This window comes from Drosophila biarmipes, chromosome 3L (assembly GCF_025231255.1).
Source record: "Drosophila biarmipes strain raj3 chromosome 3L, RU_DBia_V1.1, whole genome shotgun sequence".
NCBI lineage: Eukaryota > Metazoa > Arthropoda > Insecta > Diptera > Drosophilidae > Drosophila > Drosophila biarmipes.
The window spans coordinates 13,212,734-13,236,526 of NC_066613.1; the positions used below are offsets into that span (position 1 = coordinate 13,212,734).

Genomic DNA, 23,793 nt, shown 5'->3' on the forward strand with positions numbered 1-23,793 from the left:
CGGCCCCCAGCAACGAATTAATTGGAAGGAGATAAGGAATACAGGAGGAGCATCGTGTTCTTTTATTGAGCTGGGTACTATAAGCTTTAAGGGAAATTAAAAATTAAAAAATATATTTGAATTCTTTAAAGACATTTAATCTAAATAGAAGCAAATATTTGTTTTAAATTAAGTTCATTTTTATTTTTATATAAAATAGCTTGAACACAATTTGAATTCACCAAATGACCCGCCAACAGCAGGGTAGTGCGATAGTCCGATAGGCTGTTATCGTTATCGAAAAGAACGCGCTTTGGCATTTTCTAGCCCCTTCTACAAGTTGCCGCTGTTTCCTCGGGTCAACAAAAGTTCACAAAATATTCTCTGATTTCTGATAAGCCGGGGCAATATTCGACTTTCATCTCGAAAGCCGGGCATTAAACGTAGCGTGTGTGTTTTGAATCCGATCATTTGTCACCGAAACACCCCCGGGAGCGGTTGGAAAATTCACTTCGCCGGCAGTTGCCTTTGTATTAGACTGTGGAAATATGGTTTTCATCACGAAGTTCGCGAGGATTGGGCTGCAGGCCGCCCGCCAGCTGAGTGCGGCTCCCCTGGGGGTCGTTCAGGGGCGCGCCTTTCACCTGACAAGCCTCCTCGCCAAAGGTAATCCATTGTTTATGCAATACCCACTGCATCTCAAACTGTAATCCCCGCCAGAACGTCGCTACACAAACAAACACGAGTGGGTGGAACTGGTCTCCGGGAACAACGCCATCGTGGGCATCTCCAGCTACGCCCAGGAGGCTCTCGGGGATGTCGTCTTCGCCCAGCTACCGGACCCGGGCACGGAACTCAAGCAGGATGACGAATGTGGGGCCCTGGAGAGCGTGAAGGCGGCCAGCGAGGTGTACTCTCCAGTTACTGGCAAGGTGACGGAGAAGAATGCCCAGGTGGAGGACACACCAGCCCTAGTCAACAGCAGCTGCTATGAGAAGGGTAAGATCTAATATATCCCCCTATGGAGAACATTATTGTCACTTATTTCCCTTTCCCAGGCTGGCTCTTCAAGGTGGACCTCAAGAATCCCCAGGAACTCGATGCCCTCATGACAGAGGAGCAGTACAAAACCTTCGTGAGCAGCAGTGACGATCACTAGAACAACCGCCAGCAGCAGCTAAACCCAGCATCTTGACTGTAGCCTTTAAACAATACGATCTAGCATTTGTTATCAGCTCGAAAACTCCACACGCTTACCCGAAAATCACCAACCAAACTCATCGCCATACACACGTTGTTTTAGCTCTTGAAATTTGTTACGAATAAGAATCAACAGTAAAGCCAAATATTATATTTAAATTGGGCATCTTGACCTACGGGTGGCAGACGCCGTCTGCTCCCCCATGGAATTCTCCTAGACGATAAGAAGCACCACGTTTGAGTTAAGAGAAAACGTGCTGAGAGTTGATCAAAGATAACAACTCACTCGACAAAAGATTAAGAGAGACGCCGAGCGCGGAAAACACTCAATTTCATAATACTGCGGATCAGCTTGGACCGGCGTGCTTGGGCGGATTTGGAAAACAACATTCAACACTGTTGCCGGGACACGCGATGGCGCACGCCGCGGCATCCAGCCATCACCTGATTGATGATGGACCGATGACACACCTACCTCTCTGGAAAGTTACGCCGTGCTTGGGCGATAAGGATGTACCAAGTCGCGCCTTGAAAGTATGCCCGATCAAGACGATAAGCCCTCCAGAAAGCGCCGCCCATGTCCCATTGAACTTGAAGAGCGTGTTCGTCTGAGCTTTTCCACCCGAAAGCTATGGCGACGGAGGCGAAAAGCTTGGCCATGGCTCACTCGAATGGTCAGTGCTCAAAAAGAACTCATTCCGTGCGGTGCGAGAAGCGCGTGCTGCTCGAAAACAACCCCAAAAATAATAAAAACAATCACACACCATTACACTAAGCTAAGGATATTTGCAAAACAGGATAATTGCAGACCTCGAACAAGGGAAAGTAATTCAAGGAGCTATACAGATACCTAAGACCACAAATCAAAAACAAAATGCCAGCGGAAAAATCAATATACGATCCTAATCCGGCCATCAGCCAAAATGCCTACATATCCAGCTTCGAGGAGTACCAGAAGTTCTACCAGGAGTCGCTGGACAACCCGGCCGAGTTCTGGTCCCGTGTGGCCAAGCAGTTCCACTGGGAGACGCCCGCCGATCCGGAGAAGTTCCTACAGTACAACTTCAACATCTCGAAGGGACCCATTTCGATCAAATGGATGGAGGGTGCCTCCACCAATCTGTGCTACAATCTCCTGGATCGCAATGTTAGGAATGGTCTGGGTGACCAAATCGCCTACTACTGGTGAGTCTGGCTGGCAGTCCTCGCCCACTTTCCCTGTGGGTGGCGTAGGTCGCATGAAAACAAAAGTTTTGGGTGGCAGGATTATTGATTTTTCGTGTGGTTACGAAACTCTCGCCTTGTGACGTACCAAGGTGGCTCTTCTTGGACAGGATTCACTGCGCAGGCACCGCATTCGAAACAGATGATAGCACTCCTTTTGAATATTATATACGAGTATAAGGATGCCACTCAAGGGCACAATCCTACCTCTTGGCATCGATTTTGGGAAGGGGCTAATGCTTTCCTTTCACTGCGCCCAGCTAATTGAAGCTATTATTTTTGTTTTGATTGCTTACAATTGCTTTAATCGTCTGCATGGTAAATGTGACAGTGAGTCTAACGACTCGCGATTAATTCCATTTCGGGCGCTTTTTGGATTTCTTACTACGTATTGGCTAAACACTCTGGGTCAATGTCAGGGTCAGTCTTCGGTCCTCGAGACGACCCTCATAACAGGGTGACCCGGCCAAGTTTACGCTGGCTATTTCTTTGTTTATTTATTCAGTTGAAATCGATTAACATTAACCGGTTAGAGGAAAAGTTTGTTCAAAGCCTGGGATTTTCGTTGAATGTGGACAAAAACACTATTTTAACGATGTGCTATTCAATTTTATACAATTTGGAGTACTTTTTTTTAATAAAATCTTAAATTCCTTTTTGTCAACATTTCTTAATGTCGTTTTAATTTTTCTTAAACCTCCTTTGTTCTTAATTATAAAACGAAGTAATTTCAGAAAGTCACTTTATTTTCTTAAGGCTGCTTGTTTGTTTTGCATTTTGTAAGGTACAGATTTTCAACTGCCTCGAAAGTTCAATATAACCTTTTCCAGCTGCCTTATCTAAAGTCTGTTCCTAACTCATCTCCTCAGCACTTGTTTGTTTCTCCACACGAGACACTTTTACCCAGCAAAAAGTTAACAATCAAAGCAAATATTAAATAATGACTTCACCCACTATGTAGGTTCTTCCCACTATAAAACTACGGACTTCGTTGGTTACGATTAATCAACAGACACTCCTTTCCACTGATTAGCTACCGCGAAAAGCAGTACTATATATCACCTTATGGGACTCTCAAGTGCCCACTCGGAACGCAATTCAATTGAGTTCCCTAGATGAAATAAGTATTTTGTTTTGGTTGCGCTAAAAGATTCGCTTTATTTTGAGACCCAAAGTTCACCGAGCCATGCGTCAGGGCGAAAAAGCACAATGTTAAACAAATGTTAATGCTAATGAGCTTATCTCGGGGTTATCACTTAAAGGGCGGGTTAGAGGGCGGGACGCGTTTTGCGGAGGAAATGCAAATGAAAGTCAGGTAATTGAAAGGCGATTACAAGGTCATCACAAGTTGGTTCCCACTCGGCCTGAGAGTTACGAGGGCCCATAGCCAGTCTGGGCTATTTTCCGTTTTTGTGAGAATTATTTAATCCCAGCGCACAATCTGTCCTCACTTTCCTTAGATAAGATATAGAGCGGGACACAAACCAAAAAGACAGACAAAACCGTGCACGTAATGAGTAATAATTAACGCTTTTCGAACGGCCGTTTCAGATAATTTTATTGCAAGCCAAAGCAAAACAAAATCTTAAAAATTATACGCCCCAGTTTTATGGCATAGATAGGGTTGCGAAACGGCAAAGTTGTTGAAAAAATCATTAATTTGTTTTTAGATTTTCAAACATCTGGCTAATACCTTGCAATTCAAAGGAAAGCTTTCAAATCGTATTGTTCTTTTGAATTTAATGGTTTGCCACTAGCATTTTGTTAAATCCTCGAAACGGTTAAGAAAACTTTTAACAATTTTTTAAAATTCAATATCAAACCTATACAAACTTAGGTGATTTGTACCTTGATACCAAAATAACCGTTTCGAACTCATTTTTTTTTTAAATTGTATCTCAAACCGATTCGAACAATTTTTTTAAATTCAATATCAAACCTATACAAACTTAGGTGATTTGTACCTTGATACCAAAATAACCGTTTCGAACTCATTTTTTTTAAATTGTATCTCAAACCGATTCGAACTACAGGGTCTCGTACCTTGCTACCGAAATAACCGTTTCGAGCCCAACCGATTTACGCAAACGGTTTTTAATTTCGAGACTCGTTAGCAACAAAATTAAAGCGAATTAAGCGCACGAAAGCCGGAGCGAAAGCCGAGCAATATTATGTAAGCGAATTGACAATGCGCGCAAATTGTTTATTCAAATTGATGGAAGCGCGTCTTTGCGTTAAGCATTTTGCTATTTTTTCGACCGTTTCTTTTTTCGGTTTCTGTGTCAGCGTGACGGCGTCTGGGCAAAAGGTGGAGGAGAAGGTAGAAAAGAATAGGCGGATATAGAGAATTTAAGTAAAAGTGCCTGAAACATAATATTGCTTAAATCCCAGTAACAGGCAACAGTTTTGGCTGCACTGGGCCTCTAGAAAATCACGCGATCACATCGTCTGATTCACTCACAACCAATTAGAGAGCCACTCCGCTCCACTCACGCACCCGCAGACAGACAGGGACAGAGATAATAGAGAGAGGTGCAAACAAAAAGAACGGTCTTACCTGCGAAAGAAAGAGCGGAAAGAACCAACATATCATAATGCTGCCTGGGCATTTCTTCAGTTTTTTCGCCCCTCTTATCAGTTTTTCCACTGGAACAGGTTGCCAAGCCCTTCTCTATAAATTATGCAAACAGCTGCCTTTACAAAAATCAAAGATCCACCAAACGGTTAAAAACAAATAAACGATCTTAAGATAAACATTGGAGATCAGCACATCGTACGATAATGTCTCTCAAACTGTAGGGCCCGGCTAGACACAGAGACGCGAAGGAAAGGGAGGGAAGAAGCACTGTAAAAAATGTGGATTTGTTTTTTAAATATTTAAAGTTAAGTTAGTCTACAATCATAAAAAATGTATATGCATCCGTTCTTTTTATCACAAATTTAAAGTTCAAATAAAGTACAATGGAATTTTTTCATACCCAAAAATTCCAAATCTTTTTGGAGATCTTTTGGGTAGATAGAACTTACACTATTATAAAAGTCTTAATTTGGTTCTTGAAAGGTCAAACTATTTATAAAGGGACCAATATTTTTGTTCAGTGCTGGGAGGAACCAAAAACATTCGATGCGATTTACACGACACGCGAGTCAACAGCTGATGTTATTGTTATTAAGATAAGTTGCTTGGTGCTGATTGTTTTTGCTGTAGTTTTTAGTGCCATAGCTCATAATTTTTTTCGGCACACTCGTGCGCTGTTTTGTGGCTGTTTTTAGCATATTTTCTGATTTCTGATAAGCCGGAGACGGCCACGCGTCTTCCCGTGGTCAAGAGGTGAATGGTGAATGGCCCGGCGGGACGGACGGTGCATGAGGTGTTTCCAAGGCGGCATGGAAAATTTCTTGTCTGGCGATCCGGCGGCGAGATTAGGCGGCAAGTGGCCCGATTACGTCTCCAAATTGGAAATTAATACACCCGGCCGGACTCGTCGCGCCACATTTTTCCCACCAATTTCGATTAGTCATGCGGAGGCGGAGGAGCAACTAGTGCTCACAATGTTGATAAGTGGAGAGGACGTCCGCAAACACAAGCACTTGGCCTTGACTGTGAGCTGTCGCCGGCTGATTAGGATTCCGGCACAGTTTGGCATTCACCTTTCTTTAGCAAAGATTCCATGCCCAAAACGGAACCTCCCTATCTCAGATTTTTTATTTTAGAAATCGAAACTACTCCTAATAAGGCAGAGAGAGAATTGTGACGTTCTCACCTAAGTGGAAAATGTTCATAAAACAGAGCGACAGTAATGTAATGTATAATTATCAAAAAGTTGTTAAATAAACTCAATTGAATTTTTCTCTTACCATTTCGTTCTTATATTGGACACTTTGATACCAAAATGTACCTACAAGGTTTTTAAGAAAAAATGTTCTCAATTCAAGAACAACAAAGATACATATCTTCGTGTAGCAGACTACAAAGTTAATCAAATTCATTTACAAATTTGTCTATAAAATTAAAATTTGTTAATAGTAATAATAATATTATAAAGCATTTTAATTAAGCAAATCAGAAAAAGTTTGGACTTGCTTTAGACATTTATTTAGAATTCCACTAGTTGTGAGCCACAATTATTTAAGAAAGATTTTGGGCATTTTTGAATTGAGGAGGGCACCAGTTTTAGTATGGGATCAACAATAATGATGAGTAAGCCCAGTGGGTAGAATGAATGTTGCATAAAACAGCTCGAGTCACAAACGGTTTATTTCCAATGCGTATTTATTTATTTTTACCATCTTACTAATTGACAAGTACGAGTACAAACAGGTATTTCGCTCAAGTGGAATAACATTTCACGAGTGTTGATGGCCCCGTCGAATCACCCCAATTGGCCCAAAACAACCCCACTCGACACCGTCACCCCTTCCGGCGTGAACTTTGAACACTGCGGCCTAGTCAGCGGTACCAAAATACACCCGAAAACGTCACGATGAGAGCTTTGTTCTGGCGGCTTCCTGCATTTCTGTTCGGGAATATTTTGGCGGGCACCGATATAAAAGCCGCTTTATTGCCGGCTAATTCAAGTTCTTATCGCAGGCGACGGACAATAGCCCATGATTTACACCCCATTTTTCCCCACTGATTGCATTGTCTATCTAGCCAGCCCACCTGTCTCTTTTTTTGCTGTTTTGTCGTCCAGTTAGTTTATTATTAATTTTTCCGTTGCTAATCTGCCTTGACCTCCAAAAGTGCCATGGAAAATTGCTTTCCCCATTACTTTTCCAGGTTTCGTGTCTGCCCATCGACGATCGCGAGTGTTTATATCCGTTTTGGGTGCTGAAATCATTCACGATTTGGCTCAGTCACGATTTTGTTTACCCATTCAAAGCTTTCAAAGCTCTGACAAGATTTACATACTGTTTCGTGTTAAATTCTAAATTCATTCACTTAATGGCAACAATTAGGGAAGCGTTGACAGTGCCTTAGAACTGTATACCTTTTGGAAATAGTTCCTAAATTCTTTATTAATTTTTCCGTATTTTCTAATCATGAAATTGTTGGATTGATTTCCTCTAGTATTAATTTTGGTACTTACCTTTTGGTAATTTATTTTCCCAAAGTTCCCATATTGTTAGTGGCTAGTGTAGTCAGTCCAAGTCTTTTTGCAGCTGTTGTATGTAGAATTATGTCGGTTATTGGCTTTGGCTTCTGTTGCCAAGTTCAGAACAAAAAGGGAAAGGCATACCAAGTATCCACACAAGCATACACTTCTACAATGCGAAAATATATAGCATTAAGTAAAAACAACAGCGGTTAAAGTAATAGCACTGGTATTACATTAAATATCTATGATGTAGGGCCATGTATTTATGATATTTAAAAAGTAAATGCCTTTAAAAGATACAATCAAAGCCTAGTATTCTCCTGTTACACCTTTTTATTTGAATGAAACATTACACGCGGAAAAATTTCCTATGAAAATCCTTAAAAAATTGTTGTGCTATCAAATTACCACATTTAAAATGTGACATATTTTACAATTTCAAAGTTGCTACTATTTTTACCGCAGCTATGAGAGATAAGTTCGAAATTAGGTGACCATTTGAATGCAGAGAATCGAATTAAGTCTCCTCGGGCAATTAGGAAGCCTCGCATTACTGTAAGTGATCCAATTGTGGTCGGGGTAATTAGCCCAATTGTGGGACACCCGGTACGTGGCCACCCATTTGAGAACGCCACCGGCGCGTGCTCGATGTAAATACTATAGAAATAATACTAAGTACATACATAATGCAATGTGTTTCCTCATGGTCGTTTTCTGTTTTTTTTGTCATTGTTCCAGGGAGGGCAACCACCCCGACGATTATTCCCGTGGCCTCACCTATCGCAAGTTGCTGGAGGAGGTGTGCCGCTTCGCCAACGTGCTGAAGGACCATGGAATCCGCAAGGGCGACCGTGTGTCCATCTACATGCCGATGATTCTGGAGCTGCCCATCGCCATGTTGGCCTGTGCCCGCATTGGAGCCGTGCACTCGATCGTCTTCGCAGGATTCTCGCCGGATTCGCTGTCGGAGCGGATGTTCGACTGCAAGGCTAAGCTGCTGATCACGGCCGACGGAGCCTGGCGTGGTGAGAAGCCTTTGTACCTGAAGGCACTGTGCGACACGGCACTGGAGAAGGTCGAGGAGATGGGCCACTCGGTGGAGAAGTGCATAGTGGTGTCGCACTTGAAGCGGGTGACTCCCTGCCAGCCGGACCATGTCGAGGAGGAGATCCCGTGGACCGATGACCGCGACTACTGGTGGCACGAGGAGATGGAGGACAAGGAGCCGGCCTGCTATCCCGAGTGGATGGACGCCGAGGATCCGCTGTTCATGCTCTACACCAGTGGTTCCACTGGCAAGCCCAAGGGCGTGCTCCACACCACCGCCGGATATCTGCTGTATGCGGCCACCACCTTCAAGATCGTCTTTGACTACAAGCCAGGAGACATCTACTGGTGCACCGCCGATGTGGGCTGGATCACGGGACACACCTACGTGGTGTACGGACCACTGGCCAATGGTGCTACTTCAGTGATTGTGAGTGTCTGATTAGAACAAACAAAGAATGCATTTATGACTAATTGTCTTTAATACCTCTTCCAGTTTGAGGGCACCCCATTCTTCCCTGGAAACGATCGGTACTGGAGCGTCATTGACAAATACAAGGTCACCCAGTTCTACACAGCCCCCACGGCCATCCGTGCCCTCATGAAGTACGGCGAGGGACCAGTGCTCAAGCACAACCTGAGTGGACTCAAGTAAGTTTCTAAAAATAATGAGTAACAGTTAGTCATACCCAGTAACTTGTTATCAGTAGACCGCGTTGTGAAAGTTGTGAAAGTGTTGACCATCAAAATATTTCCATAAATATTATTAGAAAAATTTATTTCTAATATTTAAAAAACAAACATTCCTTTTTACTATATTATTTTTCTTATAATATGACACATATTTTCTTGCAGGGTTTTGGGCAGCGTAGGTGAGCCCATCAACCCCGAGGCCTGGCTGTGGTTCTACCGCTTAATTGGAAAGGAGCAGTGCTCCATTGTGGACACCTTCTGGCAGACGGAAACCGGTGGTCATGTCATCACACCCCTGCCCGGAGCCACTCCCATGAAGCCCGGATCTGCTGTGAGTATAAATATCAAGTCTTAAAACTAAACCAAAATTATAATTTGTCATGTTTTTTCAGTCATTCCCCTTCTTTGGCGTCAAGCCCACTTTGCTGGATGAGTGTGGCATCGAAGTTAAGGGAGAAGGCGAGGGATACTTGGTCTTCTCGCAACCCTGGCCCGGAATGATGCGCACCTTGTACAACAACCATGAGCGCTTTGAGGACACTTACTTCTCAAAGTTCCCTGGTTTCTACTGCACTGGCGATGGTGAGTTCAAGAATTTTTAACCTTTTATTATCGAACTTTAAATTGGGAAGACCTTATAACTAACTCTTTTATTTATTATTTTTCTAACAGGTGCCCGTCGCGATGCTGATGGCTATCTGTGGATCACTGGCCGTGTGGACGACATGTTGAACGTGTCCGGACATCTGATGTCCACCGCCGAGGTGGAGTCGGTCCTAACTGAGCATCCCCGTGTGGCTGAGTCCGCCGTGGTCTCCCGTCCGCATCCCGTGAAGGGCGAGTGCCTCTACTGCTTCATCACGCCCAACGAGAACGAGGTGTTTGACCAGAAGTTGATTTCCGACCTGAAGAAGATGGTGCGCGAGCGTATCGGACCTTTTGCCATGCCGGATGTCATCCAGAACGCTCCCGGATTGCCCAAAACGCGCTCCGGCAAAATCATGCGCCGTGTGCTGCGCAAGATCGCGGTCAACGACCGCAATGTGGGCGACACCTCAACCCTGGCCGACGAGCAGATTGTGGAGCAGCTCTTCGCCAACCGGCCAGTGGAGGCAAAGTAGACGGTAGCAGATGGTCCAACTGGCGGCGGCTAGGATCCCTTTCCCAAGGCTTTCTCCGGCTTGCACTGACCACTCCACTCTGCCACCGCATTTCTACCACTTACGTATCCCGATTACGTATCCTGTAAATCTCCCCCTACACATATGAAATACCTATTGCTTAATGTTGGTCCCGTTCCGGGCTGCGGCGTGGCTAGCACCTTCTGAATTCTACCTAGTTCGTAAGCCTAAGCGTGTGCGTAAGTAAGTCGGCTGGATGGTGTACGATCCCAGTTACTATCCATCGTCTGTATCTTCTTGTGTATTTGCCTGTTCACCGTAGTTAACATGCTCAGCACGCACACATTTTCCAGTTCTTTTGTTTCTTCGTTGTAGTCGTAGTTTAAGTTCTCGCTAATTCGTTGTGATAAAAATTTAATTATATCTTACTTATGTATGTATTTTTAGTAGAATTGATATGAGACAAAATATATACACGATTCCAGTTGTAGCCACAATTACACAGCTCACACTTTTCAGTTGTATCCTTATGTTTTGTAGTCTCTCCTCACGCACCTTTTCAGATCTGAGGGGTCACGCACGTAAGTCCGGAACCGATCGGGGAAATCGGTTTCCTTCCCCTCCCATTAGTCCGTAAGCTTGAGAACGATACATATCAGTGTGGCATAATGCTCGACACATTCCTACATTCGATCTACATGTTAAAGAGAACCGCTCGGATATACTATATACTATATACACCATATATATGTGTTATACGGTCAGAAGACTTACTGCAACGAAACATATCATTGAAGTTACTGCTGCAAACCTATGAATATTATAGAGGATTTTATTGTTAGAGCTCGTTATTTTGGGGGATCGAAATAGACTATTCGGTATCATGGATTGGCTGATAAGGGGCACGGCGCCCAGTCTGATTGTAAAAAGATTGTTAGATTTACAGCGATGGCGGACGGAAGAATGCAATTTACATATCAATATATATATTTCTGTATATGAACGTATGTGTATAATAAAGTTTATTGTTTTAATGTGTTTGAACCTGCAAATCCCAAAAAGTTCGTCTTGGTTTTGATTAATGCCTCAATTTTACTGAAAAACAAGAAAGGAAGGAAGCGAGGTTTGGCAAGCCTATGGGTGCAATTTATATGTGAAACATTCAGAGTTTCACAAAATTATTGGATAATCACGGAATTAGTATTGCAGCTATATGATAATAGATTTTAAAATATTAAATCTCTTCAATATTCTCTTTTCTGCAATGGAAAAGTTGACCAGCTTTAAGATTCAGAGTATACCCTATAATCACACTGGCCATGCTGTAGACTTCCGGCTGGGGCAGTCCATTCTAAACCTTTAACAAACCCGCTTAGTTGATTTTCGGCTAGGCCTTTCAACACCTTGGTGGCAGTGGAAGAGCTAAGGACGATCTCCGTCAGAATGGCCGACGAACAGCATCCGCCCAGCAAGGGGACAGGGCAGGATCCCGCCGAGGACAGAAACGCTGCCACGCGATTCGGGTTGGAGGACCACGAGGCCACTCAGCAGGATGCCAGGGTGACCACTCTGCGGCACGCCGAGGAGCGACGTGGCTCCATGGCGCCACCCCACGATAAGCGTTCGCTTACCGTCAAAGTATCGCAATCGCGAATGGCGACCGAAAGTGAATCTAAGCGAACTAGTGTCTCCAAGCCCGCTCCGGCACCGGCTAGGCCTTTGGATGACATTTCGTCCCGGAACTCCTTGGTGCCAGGAGCCGCTGTGGCTCCTGATCTTCCACCAAAACCGCAACGCAGCTCTGCCGACGCCGATGGCGAATCCTCTGAAGTGGACAAAAAACCGGCAGCAAGGAAGTCGGAAAAAAGATTATCGGACTCATCATCATCCTCATCGGAGGAGCAGCCGAAAAAGGAGGAAGCCAAACCAGCGCCACCTGCTGAGGAACCATCACCACCACCACCTCCACCACAACCTGAACCTCAGCCGCAGCGAAAATCCATCGATTTCGCGGAGACAGAAGCTGCACCCATTCCCCCGCCGGCGGAGAGGCAGGAGGATGTACCAATGCCGCCGCCGATGATGTCATCCCTGCCGACGGACGATAGCAAGGATGATGTGCAGAGCCTGAACAGCAAGTTGACCAACACGGACATCACCTTCCATCCATCGAAGAAGTTCGCCTCCAAGGGAACCAACACCTCCGGCATGATATACTCAGACGACGAGGAGGAGCAGGTGGAGGAGGATCTTCCCAAGCTGCCTGCAGAGTTCCCCGACAGCGATCTGGACACTCTGTTCCTGCTGGCCTGTCGCGAGGTGAAGAAGGCCGGCACCATTGCCCTGGCGGAGAACGAAAAGCAGCAGGAGTACACCACCAAGAAGCACACCAACGACCTCGTCACTCCCACTGACAACATAGTGGAGGAGACCTTCATCAAGGCCATCAGTTTGCGGTATCCCGACCACAAGTAAGTTGCGGTTACCCAAACGTTATAAGGTCGGATTAAATGGGGCAGTTTCCTTATTGTATATTTTCCCTTTCCTCTAAAGTTTCATCGCCGAGGAGCGAGTTTCAAAGTCGGAGACGGGAATGGTGACCCTGACAGATGACCCAACCTGGATCATCGACCCCATCGATGGCACCATGAACTATGTCCACCACTTTCCGTACTATTGCATCTCGGTGGCCTATTTGGTTAATCAGGAGACTCAGTTTGGCATCATCTACAATCCGCCGATGAAGAACATGTACACGGCTCAGAAGGGAAAGGGGGCTCAGCTGAATGGCGAGATGATTAGGACGACTGGCCAGATCAACCTCTCCTCGGCCATGGTCCTGCAGGATTACAGCTCGGGCGCCAATGAGACGCGCAACCAGATTGCCCAGGAGAATGCCCACAGGCTGTTGAAAAAGGCCCATGCGTGAGTACATGGTATCACCTGACGACCGAGCCAACTTATCCCATTCCAGAATGCGTTCTATTGGATCTTCCGCCATGGGACTGGCCATGGTGGCCTCCGGAGTGGCGGATGCCTATTACAACTTCGGGCTGCACGTTTGGGACATGGCAGCTGGTGCCATTATAGTCACCGAGGCCGGCGGAGTGGTGATGGATCCGGCTGGAGAAGAGCTGGATATAATGTCGCGACGATGCCTGGCTGCCTCCACCGAGCACCTTGCCTTGGAGTTGGGCAGCAACCTGGAGCAGAACTATCCCTCGCCCCGCGACGACGAACCGCGGTCCGTGAATCCCAATGAGTACGGACCCGCTGCTGAGACCAGGGACTTCACGGGCCAGACGGACTTCCCCGATTCGGATACCCCGGACACCACGGACACAGAACAGTCCAACGAGAAGCCTGCGGCGGTGGCCAACTGACCAGCAGAAAGGCCAGCTGAAATTCATTTTAGTTTAATAAAATGACCATGCAAGGGTATTGTAATTTTATATCAATATAGTTTTTTTCGGATTACAAAAATCGTATTTTAAGTAACCTATTTCTTTTAATTCATATGCCTGTTGTAACATATTTAAATATAGTACATACATATATCAGTATGATTTCGAATTCCTATTTGGTCTTTTCAAAAATGGTTACTTCCTTTTTTTCGATATATGGAAGTCATGTAGTGCAAGCTCCGCAAAGGTAAGGTTTTGAAATCCAACGAATTCCTTATATTTAAATTTACAATTCATTTGGCGCCCAAATGTGTAAGGGTTTGAGTCTCCGATAAGCAAAGTTCTTTACCTTATACAGAATTATTTCTTGGTTGATTTTAATAAACATTTTTATATTAAGAAACTCTAAAATTGTTAAAAAATTATTCCAGCTTTTTTTTTTAATTTCTTTAGAGGAAACCCTTTTCCTCTAGCCAAACCCAATCAGAGAATTATTCTGGTATTTTATTTGCGTTTTCCCCGAGCTTATTGGAACAATTTAACAGTAGTGGGCGTCGGTCACTTTGTTGATTGTAGTATAATTAAATTAAAACTTTACATATTCGGTTTTGTTAGCGGTTCATTGCAGAACCAGAAAACGCGAAGATCACACCACTGCAAAATGGGCGACAATGTGGACCTGGAGAAGTGCTTCGAGGTGGTCAGCAATCTGGTCTCCGAGGCTGGTCGGGTAATTAGATGAGGTGGAAAAACACTTGAGTGCTGCAGAGGCTAATGGAATTTTCCTTTTCCCCGGTAACTTTCCCAGCTGATCGCTCGCAACAATGAGACGCGACAGGAATTTGTGACCAAGAGCAACGACATTGACCTGGTGACCCAGACGGACAAGGATGTGGAGCTGCTGCTGATGGACGGCATTCGCCGGCACTTTCCGGATCACAAGTAGGATTCATAGAGATGTTCCAGGAAGTTTTTTAAACTCATGGATTTCAGGTTCATAGGAGAGGAAGAAAGCAGCGGGGAGGAGGGCGTCAAGAACCTGACCGATGATCCCACCTGGATCATCGATCCTGTAGATGGAACCATGAACTTTGTCCACGCCTTTCCCCACTCCTGCATATCCGTGGGTCTGAAGGTGAACAAGGTCACCGAGTTGGGTCTGGTCTACAATCCCATCTTGGAGCAGCGCTTCACGGCGAGGCGCGGACATGGAGCCTTCTACAATGGGCGTAGGATCCATGTGAGTGGCCAGAAGGAACTGGGCAAGTCTCTGATAACCAGTGAGTTCGGAACCACCCGGGACGAGGCCAAGATGAAGGTCGTCAACGAGAACTTCGAGAAGATGGCCAAAAGGGCGCATGGGTGAGTCATAGACTTTTGCAGGAAGAACATATGTATATAAAGTAATTCAAAATGTACTATTTTACCCTATCCCCATAATTTCTTAACTTATGTTATCTATTCCCATTTTTGACCTACTATACCTAAGCATTTATGTTATGTTTACAAATCAATATTTAAATATCACTATATATTTCAGTTTACGCGTCCTGGGCTCGGCGGCCCTGAATATGTCGATGGTTGCTCTGGGAGCGGCCGATGCCAACTATGAGTTCGGTATCCATGCCTGGGATGTCTGTGCCGGGGACTTGATTGTTCGCGAGGCCGGAGGAGTGGTCATCGATCCCGCTGGCGGGGAGTTCGACATTATGTCGCGAAGGGTCCTGGCAGCAGCCACTCCCGAGCTGGCGCAGGAAATCACCAAGGTGCTGACTCAGTTCTATCCCCTACCTCGCGATGATTAAGCTTAAAAAATCCTAAGTAATGGCATTTGATGTACCTTGAGCGACCTATAAAATGGAACTATCTAACTCCATTCCGACTTAACCAAATAAAAGCATTTCTAGCAACCGACCATGTACCTAACAAATAAGCAGAATACGCCTAGTCATGGATATTCCAAATAAAGCGTTTTGCGTAAACAAATAATGGATTTTATCTGTTTAAATTCATAAATCGTCTTACCATCATCTTGCTTATTGCATTACTGGCGAAATAGTTTCTCGGCCCTGATAAACCCCCATGTTTTTCCAGTTATCAAATCATTCAAAGACGTTTGTTTGTTTTTCTGTAATTTTATTACAATCTGCGTATGTATGTCGCTTTCTAATTAGTTTTCGCAGTGTTCTTATCGTCTTTTGTTTATTTGTTGTATTTTGTTTTCCGGCTTAGTGTTATGTATACGGCTTTTGTGTCTATTTCATAGTAAGTTGGTAAAGCGAGCTGGCCTCATATCTGATACTTGTGAGTGCCCGGCACTGTGGAGCGGAGTGAAAGGGGTTGGATTCACCACAGACCACAGGTCATCTATCGGGGGATCTACTCAAAAGTAGACCTTCCGATAGATAGTACGGGGCATTCCAAGGTCGAAACTACCGACTCATCTGCGAGTTCTGTTATGGGTATGGATCAGTAAACAGCTAAGCAATGTCTTGCATATTGATAGACGATTATTCTATATATCTGGTTGGATCTTTGCGCTGCATTCGAGTAGAGCGATTAGTGGACATGTGCGAAGCCATGATCGTAGGAAGTCGGCCTCCTCAATGCGCTGCAACTTGTTCTGCTGTAGTTGTTGAGTATTTTGGACTATCGGTAATACCATTTAAAATTTGACACATCATTGAAAAATGTAATCAAAGCTACAGTAGGTAAAAAATTGTATCTATATATTTATTACATATCTGTATGTATAATAGTTAGGTATAAGTTAATAATGTAATTAAAAATCTGTTGATCATTTCGTCGTTTTAATGCTACATTCACAAGGTTCCATTATGCGCACTGGTTTACAAAATTAACACAGAGATTTGTTGGGTTTGTGCTTGGATCGAAAAAATATAGTGGTGAGGGGGCGCTTTGAGGATCGGATCGGGAGAAAGAATTGCTAGCATTGTAAGTTGCGTGTCTGCTAAGATATTGCGAATCGTAGTCTATAAATTTGTGTATATAGATCTATGCTGATTTCGATATTCTAGTTCAATAAGCGAAAGGTACACATGGAGCATAAAACGGCAGCCGCGGCTACCTCTACATTTAATATTTTCCTTTGTCACACTAATAAAATTTACAAAATTTTCTATATAAATTCAACAATCAATGAAGAGCTTTAGAGAAGAGTCCTTTTGATTTTTACATGCACGTATTTGATATATAGATAGGTTTAAATATATAGGTATATATATATTTTGTTCGTCTGTCGCTTGTTTCCATGTAAACTTAACACACAAATTTAGCACCAATCTATTCAAAAATTGATCAAACAATTTGATTGTTCCGAGTTATACAAATGAAGCCTTAAAGCACTTAAAATAGCTGGTCTCTAACCCAAGGATCTTAGTCGTAAGATGTCAAGTGTCTGGTCTTAAGTGAGAAACTGAACACTTTCAATGGAGGTGGTGGTCGCCGAGGATCTGGACAGGATCATCGGGTAACTCAGTGGGTGGGGGGCTTTAAAATAATCAAGTCGCAGCGATTTAATGGTAAGAATTAATTTAAATTTATTTACACGCAGATACAATAAACGCATCGGTCTTCAATTCGAAACGATTTAAACTAGGCATAGATTTATCATTTATCATTTTGAATATGTATATGGTTTTATATCGTATGGGACGTCCAACTTTTGCAAGCAAACGATGTGGGTCTCTCTTTTTTGCTTCTCGACTACGCTAGGTCCGTATCTCTAGGTGTAACGTACACATATATCCGATATCGTTTAAAGTAGTTAATATTATATAAAAAAACCAGTATTTATCGAACTTTAACGCTCGCTCTTCAGTCGAGTTCTGGATAGATGCCTTGGATAGCTGGCCAATGGTGAATTTTCTTTTGAAATTTCGATTGGGTGTGCGGGATGAAGTGATGTGGTGGTCGGAGTGGAGCTGATGAGTCAACAATGAAATAAATAATTTATGTTTGCGCATGGATATGTTCAGCGGGTAGTCGGGATAGTCGGGATAGTCGCTCTAACACTGCTAGTAATATGCATATAGGCTTAGTGAACTATCTCCAGTAATGCTGAGTAGACGTGTAACTGATCTCCGGCCCTCCCAATTCTCTCTATAGCTACGTATAGCTACTTTGCTTAAGCCTACAAGTGGTAGAATATTTTTGTTGCGGTTTGCTTTGCACGGCCCTGGAATCTCGCGGGGATCCATCCGCCGATCCATCCGCCGACCCATCCGCCGACCCATCCGCCGATCCATCCGTCCATCCTACAGCTCGTCGTCGGCCTTGGGGATGTCGAAGATCTCGGCGAAGAGGGGCGGCAGGCGCAGCTTGGTCCAGTTCATCCGCAGCCAGTCTAGGTGTGAGAAGTGCTTGGCCCCCAGGGACCGCAGCTCGGGTATCTTGGCCTCCAGCGCCGGCATCAGCTGCAGGGCCTGCGGGGATCCTGCCCGGGAGCGCAGGATCTGGACGCGCAGTGCCTCGGCCACCAGTTCCCGGGCCCGGCCGATCACCTTGGGCTCGCTGAGGCCGGCCCGGTCGGAGGCCAGCAGCACCATGGCCGAGAAGAGTCCGATCTCGGTGTCACTCAGCCCGTAGGCGTTCAGTGTGTTGGCAAAGTTCAGCAAGGCGTTGACAAAGTCAGACTGCAACAAAGGATATACATGTAAAATGGTGTAGGGAATCATATCTATATATATATATATATATATATCAAATCTCCATCTATATTATCATTACGTATACGTAATTTCCTGATGAACCCCTTGAACTACTCACATCGTAGAGTATCTCGAGCTGCTGGCGCGTCAGGTAGGCTCCGTCGTCCAGGGTCAGGGTCGCCTCGTTGATCAGGCGGGCCACGTGCGTCAACCAGACCTCGAAGAAGCCCAGCTTGATGAGTATGAGCTGGTCGTCTTGGGTGAAATCACAGAAGCCAGGTACGCGTTTCGCAAACTCCACAATCCGCTGCACGCCGGGCGTCACCTTGGCGGAGAACTGCTGCCATAGCCAGATCTTCTGGAACTCCAGGCTCTCCGCCACTGTGCTGGCAATCTGCGTAAGGGATAATATTAATTAGAGGTTTTCAAGTGGGAATTAAGGCCCTATTATACAGGTTTTTTTTTTTAACGATCTTGTTATTATTTTCTTTATTTTCTATTTAAAAGCTTACCCCATTTTGTGGCACCGTCACGGGGCGGCGCATGAGCTCCCTGGTCAGCTCCTCCGTGTAGGAGCAGTTGAGGCGGTGCGCCTGCGACACGCACATGATGACATCGTAGACGGTCAGCTCGTTGGCCGTGCCGGCCAGCCCGTCGTGGCACATGCCCACCTGGTGGTGGGTCCCGCCCAGGTCCGTGCCCATGCCCACGCCCACCAGCTGCTGGTGACCGCCCACAACAACGACGCCGACGCTTACGCCGCTGCCGCCGCTGGCATTGCCGCTGCTGCTGTTGTTGTTGTTGTTATTGTTATTGGCACTATTGCAACCGCCCAGCTCCGATGGCGAGGAGGCGATCGAACACATTTGTGGCGTTTGTGGAGTACTCGGGGTCTTCACTCGGACGCCGCTGACATGCGGTTGCTGTTGGAGTTGTTGGTGCTGTTGCTGCTGTTGGTGTTGCTGCTGTTGCAGGAGATGTTGCTGCTGTTGCTGCTGCTGCTGTAGATTCGGGTGCAGAGAGCTGCTGGTTGACTCATCCACATTAAGGGAGGAGGGAGCGCCTGCGGCGGCGGAGGCGGCGGCTGCTCCGTTCAGCTCACGGGAACGCTTGGGAACGCGACCATAACGTACAGCTGAAAGGGTGGCAAAGTGGGTGGAAAAGGGCTAGTTAGTTACTTAGTTAATTGCAGTCCAACCAGCCAATCACCCCTGCAGTAAGTTGCATGTTTAACTGGACAAGCGAGGTATTTGAATGTAGTTTTCATTACTTTCCTATTGATACTTCCTATTGATGATTCAAGTACTTGTAAATTAAGGGGGAAATGGGTATTTAAAATGTATTGTTTTAAAACCTCATATCTAATGGGAGTCTTACTGATATAAATTAGAGTATACAAGTAGATTTTCCCCAGCATAATAATTTCAATAATTCTTGGCAGACTTTCCTCAATTTAATTGTATGTAATATTCCTCAAAGCCAATCATTTTATATAATAATCCAAAAAAACGTTTATCTGAATTTGAAAGATAACTTTCATTAAAATGATAATTGTTTAATAAGTTATATATATTTGTACATCATTTTTTATGATTAAGAAACATTTTGAAGAGAAATTGAAAGCTCTGCACTTTTTAATGCTCCACCCCAAAAGTATGCTACGGAAAATCTCATTGAAATTTTACATTACCTCTTGATTTTCCCAAAGAAAACTGATGCGCACTGTTCGGCCAATAAAATAGTGCGTATTTTCCTTATAGTTCGTATCTATTAGTCACCTGACTTTTTAAATTCGAAAATTCGCTCCCTACAAAACACACAATTAACGTATTCTAGCAGCCGCTGATGATGATATATACTTTGTATTTAGTTGGTGGAAAGGAAAACTGGCACACGCATAAATCTTACAAGTGCGTCACACACTTGTGGATACTTTCGAGCAGCCGAATTTCTATCTAGCAAATTGCCAACATTTCTGTGCTATCAACTAGAAAATTTGCGTGTCCTACAAGTTGTCGGTCTGTCGAAATGCGATACATTCTGTCGGGGGAAAATAATTAATTTCAATTCTGGTACTCGCTTAGCGTTTGAAGTGTTCATTAGCCGGGCAGTCAGGCAGTTTTCGGCATTTCTCTGTTTTGTTTGTCTGCAAAAATTGCACAATGTGAAATGGGCTCGCTTTGTGCAACCGAAGACAGCACATATTTTATTAATTAAAATCGCATTTGGCTGCCCGAAAACCAGCAGACAGACGGGTTAAAAACAGAAGAAACAGACGCAGCTGCTCCAGTTGCCGGCTTTCGGCTTTCGGTTTTCAGTCTGCAGTGCTCACTTTATCAGTGGGACATTGACCCACTGCGCTCAATATGAAAACGGAGGCAAGTGATTTCGTTGCCGCTGTTTTTGTTTTCCTCTCGCCTTATATGAGTTTATGTGCGGCTATTTCTTCGGCTCTGCCGGCGACTGGTGTGCCGTGTTTTCTTGTTAATGTGTTGTTATTGTGGTCTGGCGGTGGCAGCCGCCGGCGGTTTCCAAACAAACGGTCGCAGCCTAACAACACTAATGACGAAAGCCCCCATGCTCCTATGCGTCAGCATTTAGGCCCGGCCACAACGTGTAATCCCATCGAATAAAATCACACAAAATACGGCTAAGGCAAAGGCAAAGGCAGGGGCAGGGGCAGGGGCAACGGCGGCGGTGAAAGAAACCTCGCATGCATTGCGCATACGCAGCGTGGACGGCAGAATCCGGAAAAACGCTGCGGCACGCAAGGCAGCGCCGCCGAAGGAAGGTCTGAAAGCAATCTGGCCGAGTGAAAGATGGCCAACACACTGACCCATTTATGGCACACCGAAACATGGCAGCTGTGCGGTGTTGTCGAGGGTCGAAAAGGTCGTTTGCACTGCACAAGGAGAAATAAATGGGCTTGAATAGCCAAGTGGTAAATGGTATCAATAAATATAATTTAGGAAAGGGTCTGAGAAAATAGGTTGTAAGCTTAGCAAAAGCATGACAATAATTGATTATCAAATATTCAGAGGTAAACACACACTTCAAATCTATCTTTAGATGTTTGTAAGTTTTTCTTATCAAAGCCATTGAACATTCTTAAACACTTCTAGTTTACTTTTTAAAGGATAATTTTTTAGACTCTTTTATTATTTGTTTTATTTTCAACAATTGGGCCTTTTCACCTTTAGTTAATGGTTATTAAGATAATAAAACTAACGATCAATAATATGCTAGAACATTTAGGATTGGGCTTTAAATTGAGTGCTTGTTCAAAATAACATAGATACTATTTTTCATATATTGGGTTACTATTTATAATAATGATATATTGGAGTATTTATTAAATGTATAATTAGATTTAAAATTCTAAAAAAAATGTTTTTTCGACTTGCCACATTCTAATAATTTTAGGATACTTTTTAATGGACGGTTTTAATCATATATTGGGATATCATTTATAGCACTATCAGAATATTTATTATCAGTATGATTCTATTTAATTAATGCTAAATTCATATTCCATGAATTTTGGAAGTCATGCTGCTTTGCCAGCCATAAGAGCTAACTTGATAAGGTAAACACCCAAATGAGTGACCTATTTAGCGATAGTTTTAGCACCTTGGCTGACCTTAGTTTGGCGGCAACATGATCCCATTACGACCGCAGCCAGACGAGGTTTCGGCTCCAGCCTTGTCACGCTCGTAACTCTGGGTTCTCTAGGTTCTCGTTGTGCTCGAGTCACGCTTTTCACCGCCCACCGAAGAGCGCCGATCATAAATCGTCTCGTTGGCGTTAAATGTCACAGCTCGTAAATTAATTATGGCATAATTCGCCACACAGAGCAGCACCCCCGTACACATGGTCTTGAATAACACTTGGACACTGGGCTTTTGAGGCTGCTCCGTGCATGTGCCGCCTTCGATGCGCCGCTAATTGCTCGTGGCGGGCACTTGGCGTTCTTGCTCTGTTTGTTCTAAGGTGTTTTCAATTAGCGACCGAGGGCCCCGGCCTATTGATTTTGCAGATTTCACCGCAAGTGGAGCAGTGGATCGATGGCTGCTTCAGCCGCCGAGTGCCCGTAATGGAATCGGAGTATCTATCATTGCGGAATCGGGAGCACACAGGTCCCCCACCCCACGTACATAATCCCCATCATTACTTATTCAATCGACCTGGCACCGGACCCTCTCACTTCCCGCCTGTCACCTGTCACCACCCACGGAGCGGTTCCCATTCGGACCAGGTCAACACCAGCCAGCCATCCATTACACATGCTCCGGGCCACGTTGGGGAGCCCGAGCCCGGGCCCACATAAATAAGCGGAGCGTTGCTGGCCTAAGCTCAAACTTTTTCCCAGCTAAAAGCATCTTAAGTGATTTAGTGCAGTCGAATGAAGAGCAGGAGGAAAGGGGGCAGTGTGGAGCAGAGGGGCGAGAGGCGGCGGAAAAACTCGTTTAGGCCAGATTCACAGGCAGAAGTGCACAGGGAAAAATATTCGATTGAAAAATATTTTCAAGACCCCAATAGCTAAAAATTATTATTAATTTATTTATTTATTTGAAAACATAAAACATAAAATCATATACTTTTAAAAACTTAGAGAAGTTAAAAAAAAATTAGGGTTTAGAACCCATTTTTTGAGTGGGTTTTTATAAAGCCAAAAAAAAGAATTATATAATTTTTTTACAACTTTAAATATTTTATTAAACAAAAAAAATGATTATTAAAATGTTAAATAATTAATATTTAATGGGTCGAGAGCTCCCAATTTTTTAGAGTGCACAAAGCGGGGGAGGGGTTGCTCGCTAGGCTGAGCTCCCACTTCTGGCAGGGAAAAAAGGATTTAGGTCACCGAAATCTGAGGCAGCAGAAGTGCGAGCGGCAGTAGCATCGCCCCGTAAAGTGGCCAAATGTTGCCCACATTTAGCCGGATTTTTTGCCCCAACTTTGGGTCGCAGCGCAGTCTTTCGTCGCATTTCGGAGCGAACCGGGCCATTAGCATGCGAAGAGGGCCAAAATGCCAAAATGCCAAAATGCCAACTGCCAGCAGGCAGAGGCAGGGGCAGGGGCAAAGGCAACATCCAACTGCCACAGCTCCGTGCCGTAGTAACACATGCACAGACACGGATGTATGCATTATATATAGTTGATATTTTTTCGGCTTTATCGTGCGCATGAATGGCCGCCCCCTGCCCCCTTTTAGCCATAGCCCCGGGCCCCCGCCCCGCCCAGCCGGTGACCTCGTTTGAGGTCGTTCGTTCACCTGTCGCTGCTGGCTGCACTTTATGCACTCTACATTTGCATGACTGCCCGATATGTGTGTGTTTACCCAGTTACGAAATTG

The 23,793-nt window shown here is 44.6% G+C and overlaps 5 protein-coding genes across 9 annotated transcripts in view; 4 read left to right on the forward strand and 1 right to left on the reverse strand.

Annotated features, from left to right (window-relative positions):
• Window positions 1-315: 315 nt before the first annotated feature.
• Window positions 316-1,338, forward strand: LOC108028522 (glycine cleavage system H protein, mitochondrial). The gene is made up of 3 exons (XM_017100405.3): window positions 316-645; window positions 700-978; window positions 1,038-1,338. Exons 1-3 carry the CDS (start codon window positions 528-530, stop codon window positions 1,136-1,138), a joined length of 498 nt encoding a protein of 165 aa, XP_016955894.1. The 5' UTR covers window positions 316-527; the 3' UTR covers window positions 1,139-1,338.
• Window positions 1,339-1,841: 503 nt separating this feature from the next.
• LOC108028521 (acetyl-coenzyme A synthetase) lies at window positions 1,842-10,863 on the forward strand. Its single transcript, XM_017100404.3, has 6 exons — window positions 1,842-2,364; window positions 8,241-8,979; window positions 9,046-9,200; window positions 9,405-9,573; window positions 9,635-9,824; window positions 9,915-10,863. Exons 1-6 carry the CDS (start codon window positions 2,054-2,056, stop codon window positions 10,361-10,363), a joined length of 2,013 nt encoding a protein of 670 aa, XP_016955893.1. The 5' UTR covers window positions 1,842-2,053; the 3' UTR covers window positions 10,364-10,863.
• Window positions 10,864-11,692: 829 nt separating this feature from the next.
• LOC108028754 (uncharacterized) lies at window positions 11,693-13,815 on the forward strand. The gene is made up of 3 exons (XM_017100725.3): window positions 11,693-12,834; window positions 12,917-13,288; window positions 13,338-13,815. The coding sequence occupies exons 1-3, from the start codon at window positions 11,807-11,809 to the stop codon at window positions 13,744-13,746; spliced, it is 1,809 nt and encodes a 602-aa protein (XP_016956214.1). The 5' UTR covers window positions 11,693-11,806; the 3' UTR covers window positions 13,747-13,815.
• A 51-nt stretch (window positions 13,816-13,866) lies between these two features.
• On the forward strand, window positions 13,867-15,760 carry LOC108028755 (inositol monophosphatase 1). 2 transcript variants are annotated; one of them, XM_017100726.3, is made up of 5 exons: window positions 13,867-14,014; window positions 14,383-14,497; window positions 14,576-14,709; window positions 14,761-15,129; window positions 15,308-15,760. In XM_017100726.3, the coding sequence occupies exons 1-5, from the start codon at window positions 13,881-13,883 to the stop codon at window positions 15,570-15,572; spliced, it is 1,017 nt and encodes a 338-aa protein (XP_016956215.2). In that variant the 5' UTR covers window positions 13,867-13,880; the 3' UTR covers window positions 15,573-15,760. The 2 variants fall into 2 exon arrangements, with proteins under 2 accessions (XP_016956215.2, XP_016956216.1); XM_017100727.3 differs by lacking the exon at window positions 13,867-14,014 and having other exon boundaries at window positions 14,326-14,497.
• A 1,542-nt stretch (window positions 15,761-17,302) lies between these two features.
• Window positions 17,303-23,793, reverse strand: part of LOC108028554 (ecdysone-induced protein 78C) — a 41,880-nt gene continuing 35,389 nt past the window's right edge. For all 4 annotated transcript variants that reach the window (XM_050886072.1, XM_050886070.1, XM_050886071.1 and 1 more), the window contains 3 exons: window positions 18,950-19,572; window positions 18,556-18,831; window positions 17,303-18,422 (listed from right to left, as the gene is read on the reverse strand). In XM_050886072.1, the coding sequence (XP_050742029.1) occupies window positions 18,045-18,422; window positions 18,556-18,831; window positions 18,950-19,572 (1,277 nt within the window). In that variant the 3' untranslated portion in view covers window positions 17,303-18,044. The remainder of the gene's footprint in view (window positions 18,423-18,555; window positions 18,832-18,949; window positions 19,573-23,793) is intronic.

Excerpts from the sequence above, each read along its gene's own strand:
- LOC108028522 (XM_017100405.3), top strand. The coding sequence starts at position 528 with ATGGTTTTCATCACGAAGTTCGCGAGGATTGGGCTGCAGGCCGCCCGC. Across the intron at positions 646-699 it reads GACAAGCCTCCTCGCCAAAG|AACGTCGCTACACAAACAAA; the intron begins GTAATCCATTGT and ends AATCCCCGCCAG. Across the intron at positions 979-1,037 it reads CAGCAGCTGCTATGAGAAGG|GCTGGCTCTTCAAGGTGGAC; the intron begins GTAAGATCTAAT and ends TCCCTTTCCCAG.
- LOC108028754 (XM_017100725.3), top strand. The coding sequence starts at position 11,807 with ATGGCCGACGAACAGCATCCGCCCAGCAAGGGGACAGGGCAGGATCCC. Across the intron at positions 12,835-12,916 it reads TTGCGGTATCCCGACCACAA|TTTCATCGCCGAGGAGCGAG; the intron begins GTAAGTTGCGGT and ends TTTCCTCTAAAG. Across the intron at positions 13,289-13,337 it reads CTGTTGAAAAAGGCCCATGC|AATGCGTTCTATTGGATCTT; the intron begins GTGAGTACATGG and ends ATCCCATTCCAG.
- LOC108028521 (XM_017100404.3), top strand. The coding sequence starts at position 2,054 with ATGCCAGCGGAAAAATCAATATACGATCCTAATCCGGCCATCAGCCAA. Across the intron at positions 2,365-8,240 it reads GACCAAATCGCCTACTACTG|GGAGGGCAACCACCCCGACG; the intron begins GTGAGTCTGGCT and ends TCATTGTTCCAG. Across the intron at positions 8,980-9,045 it reads ATGGTGCTACTTCAGTGATT|TTTGAGGGCACCCCATTCTT; the intron begins GTGAGTGTCTGA and ends TACCTCTTCCAG.
- LOC108028755 (XM_017100726.3), top strand. The coding sequence starts at position 13,881 with ATGCCTGTTGTAACATATTTAAATATAGTACATACATATATCAGTATG. Across the intron at positions 14,015-14,382 it reads GTAGTGCAAGCTCCGCAAAG|CGGTTCATTGCAGAACCAGA; the intron begins GTAAGGTTTTGA and ends CGGTTTTGTTAG. Across the intron at positions 14,498-14,575 it reads TGGTCTCCGAGGCTGGTCGG|CTGATCGCTCGCAACAATGA; the intron begins GTAATTAGATGA and ends TAACTTTCCCAG.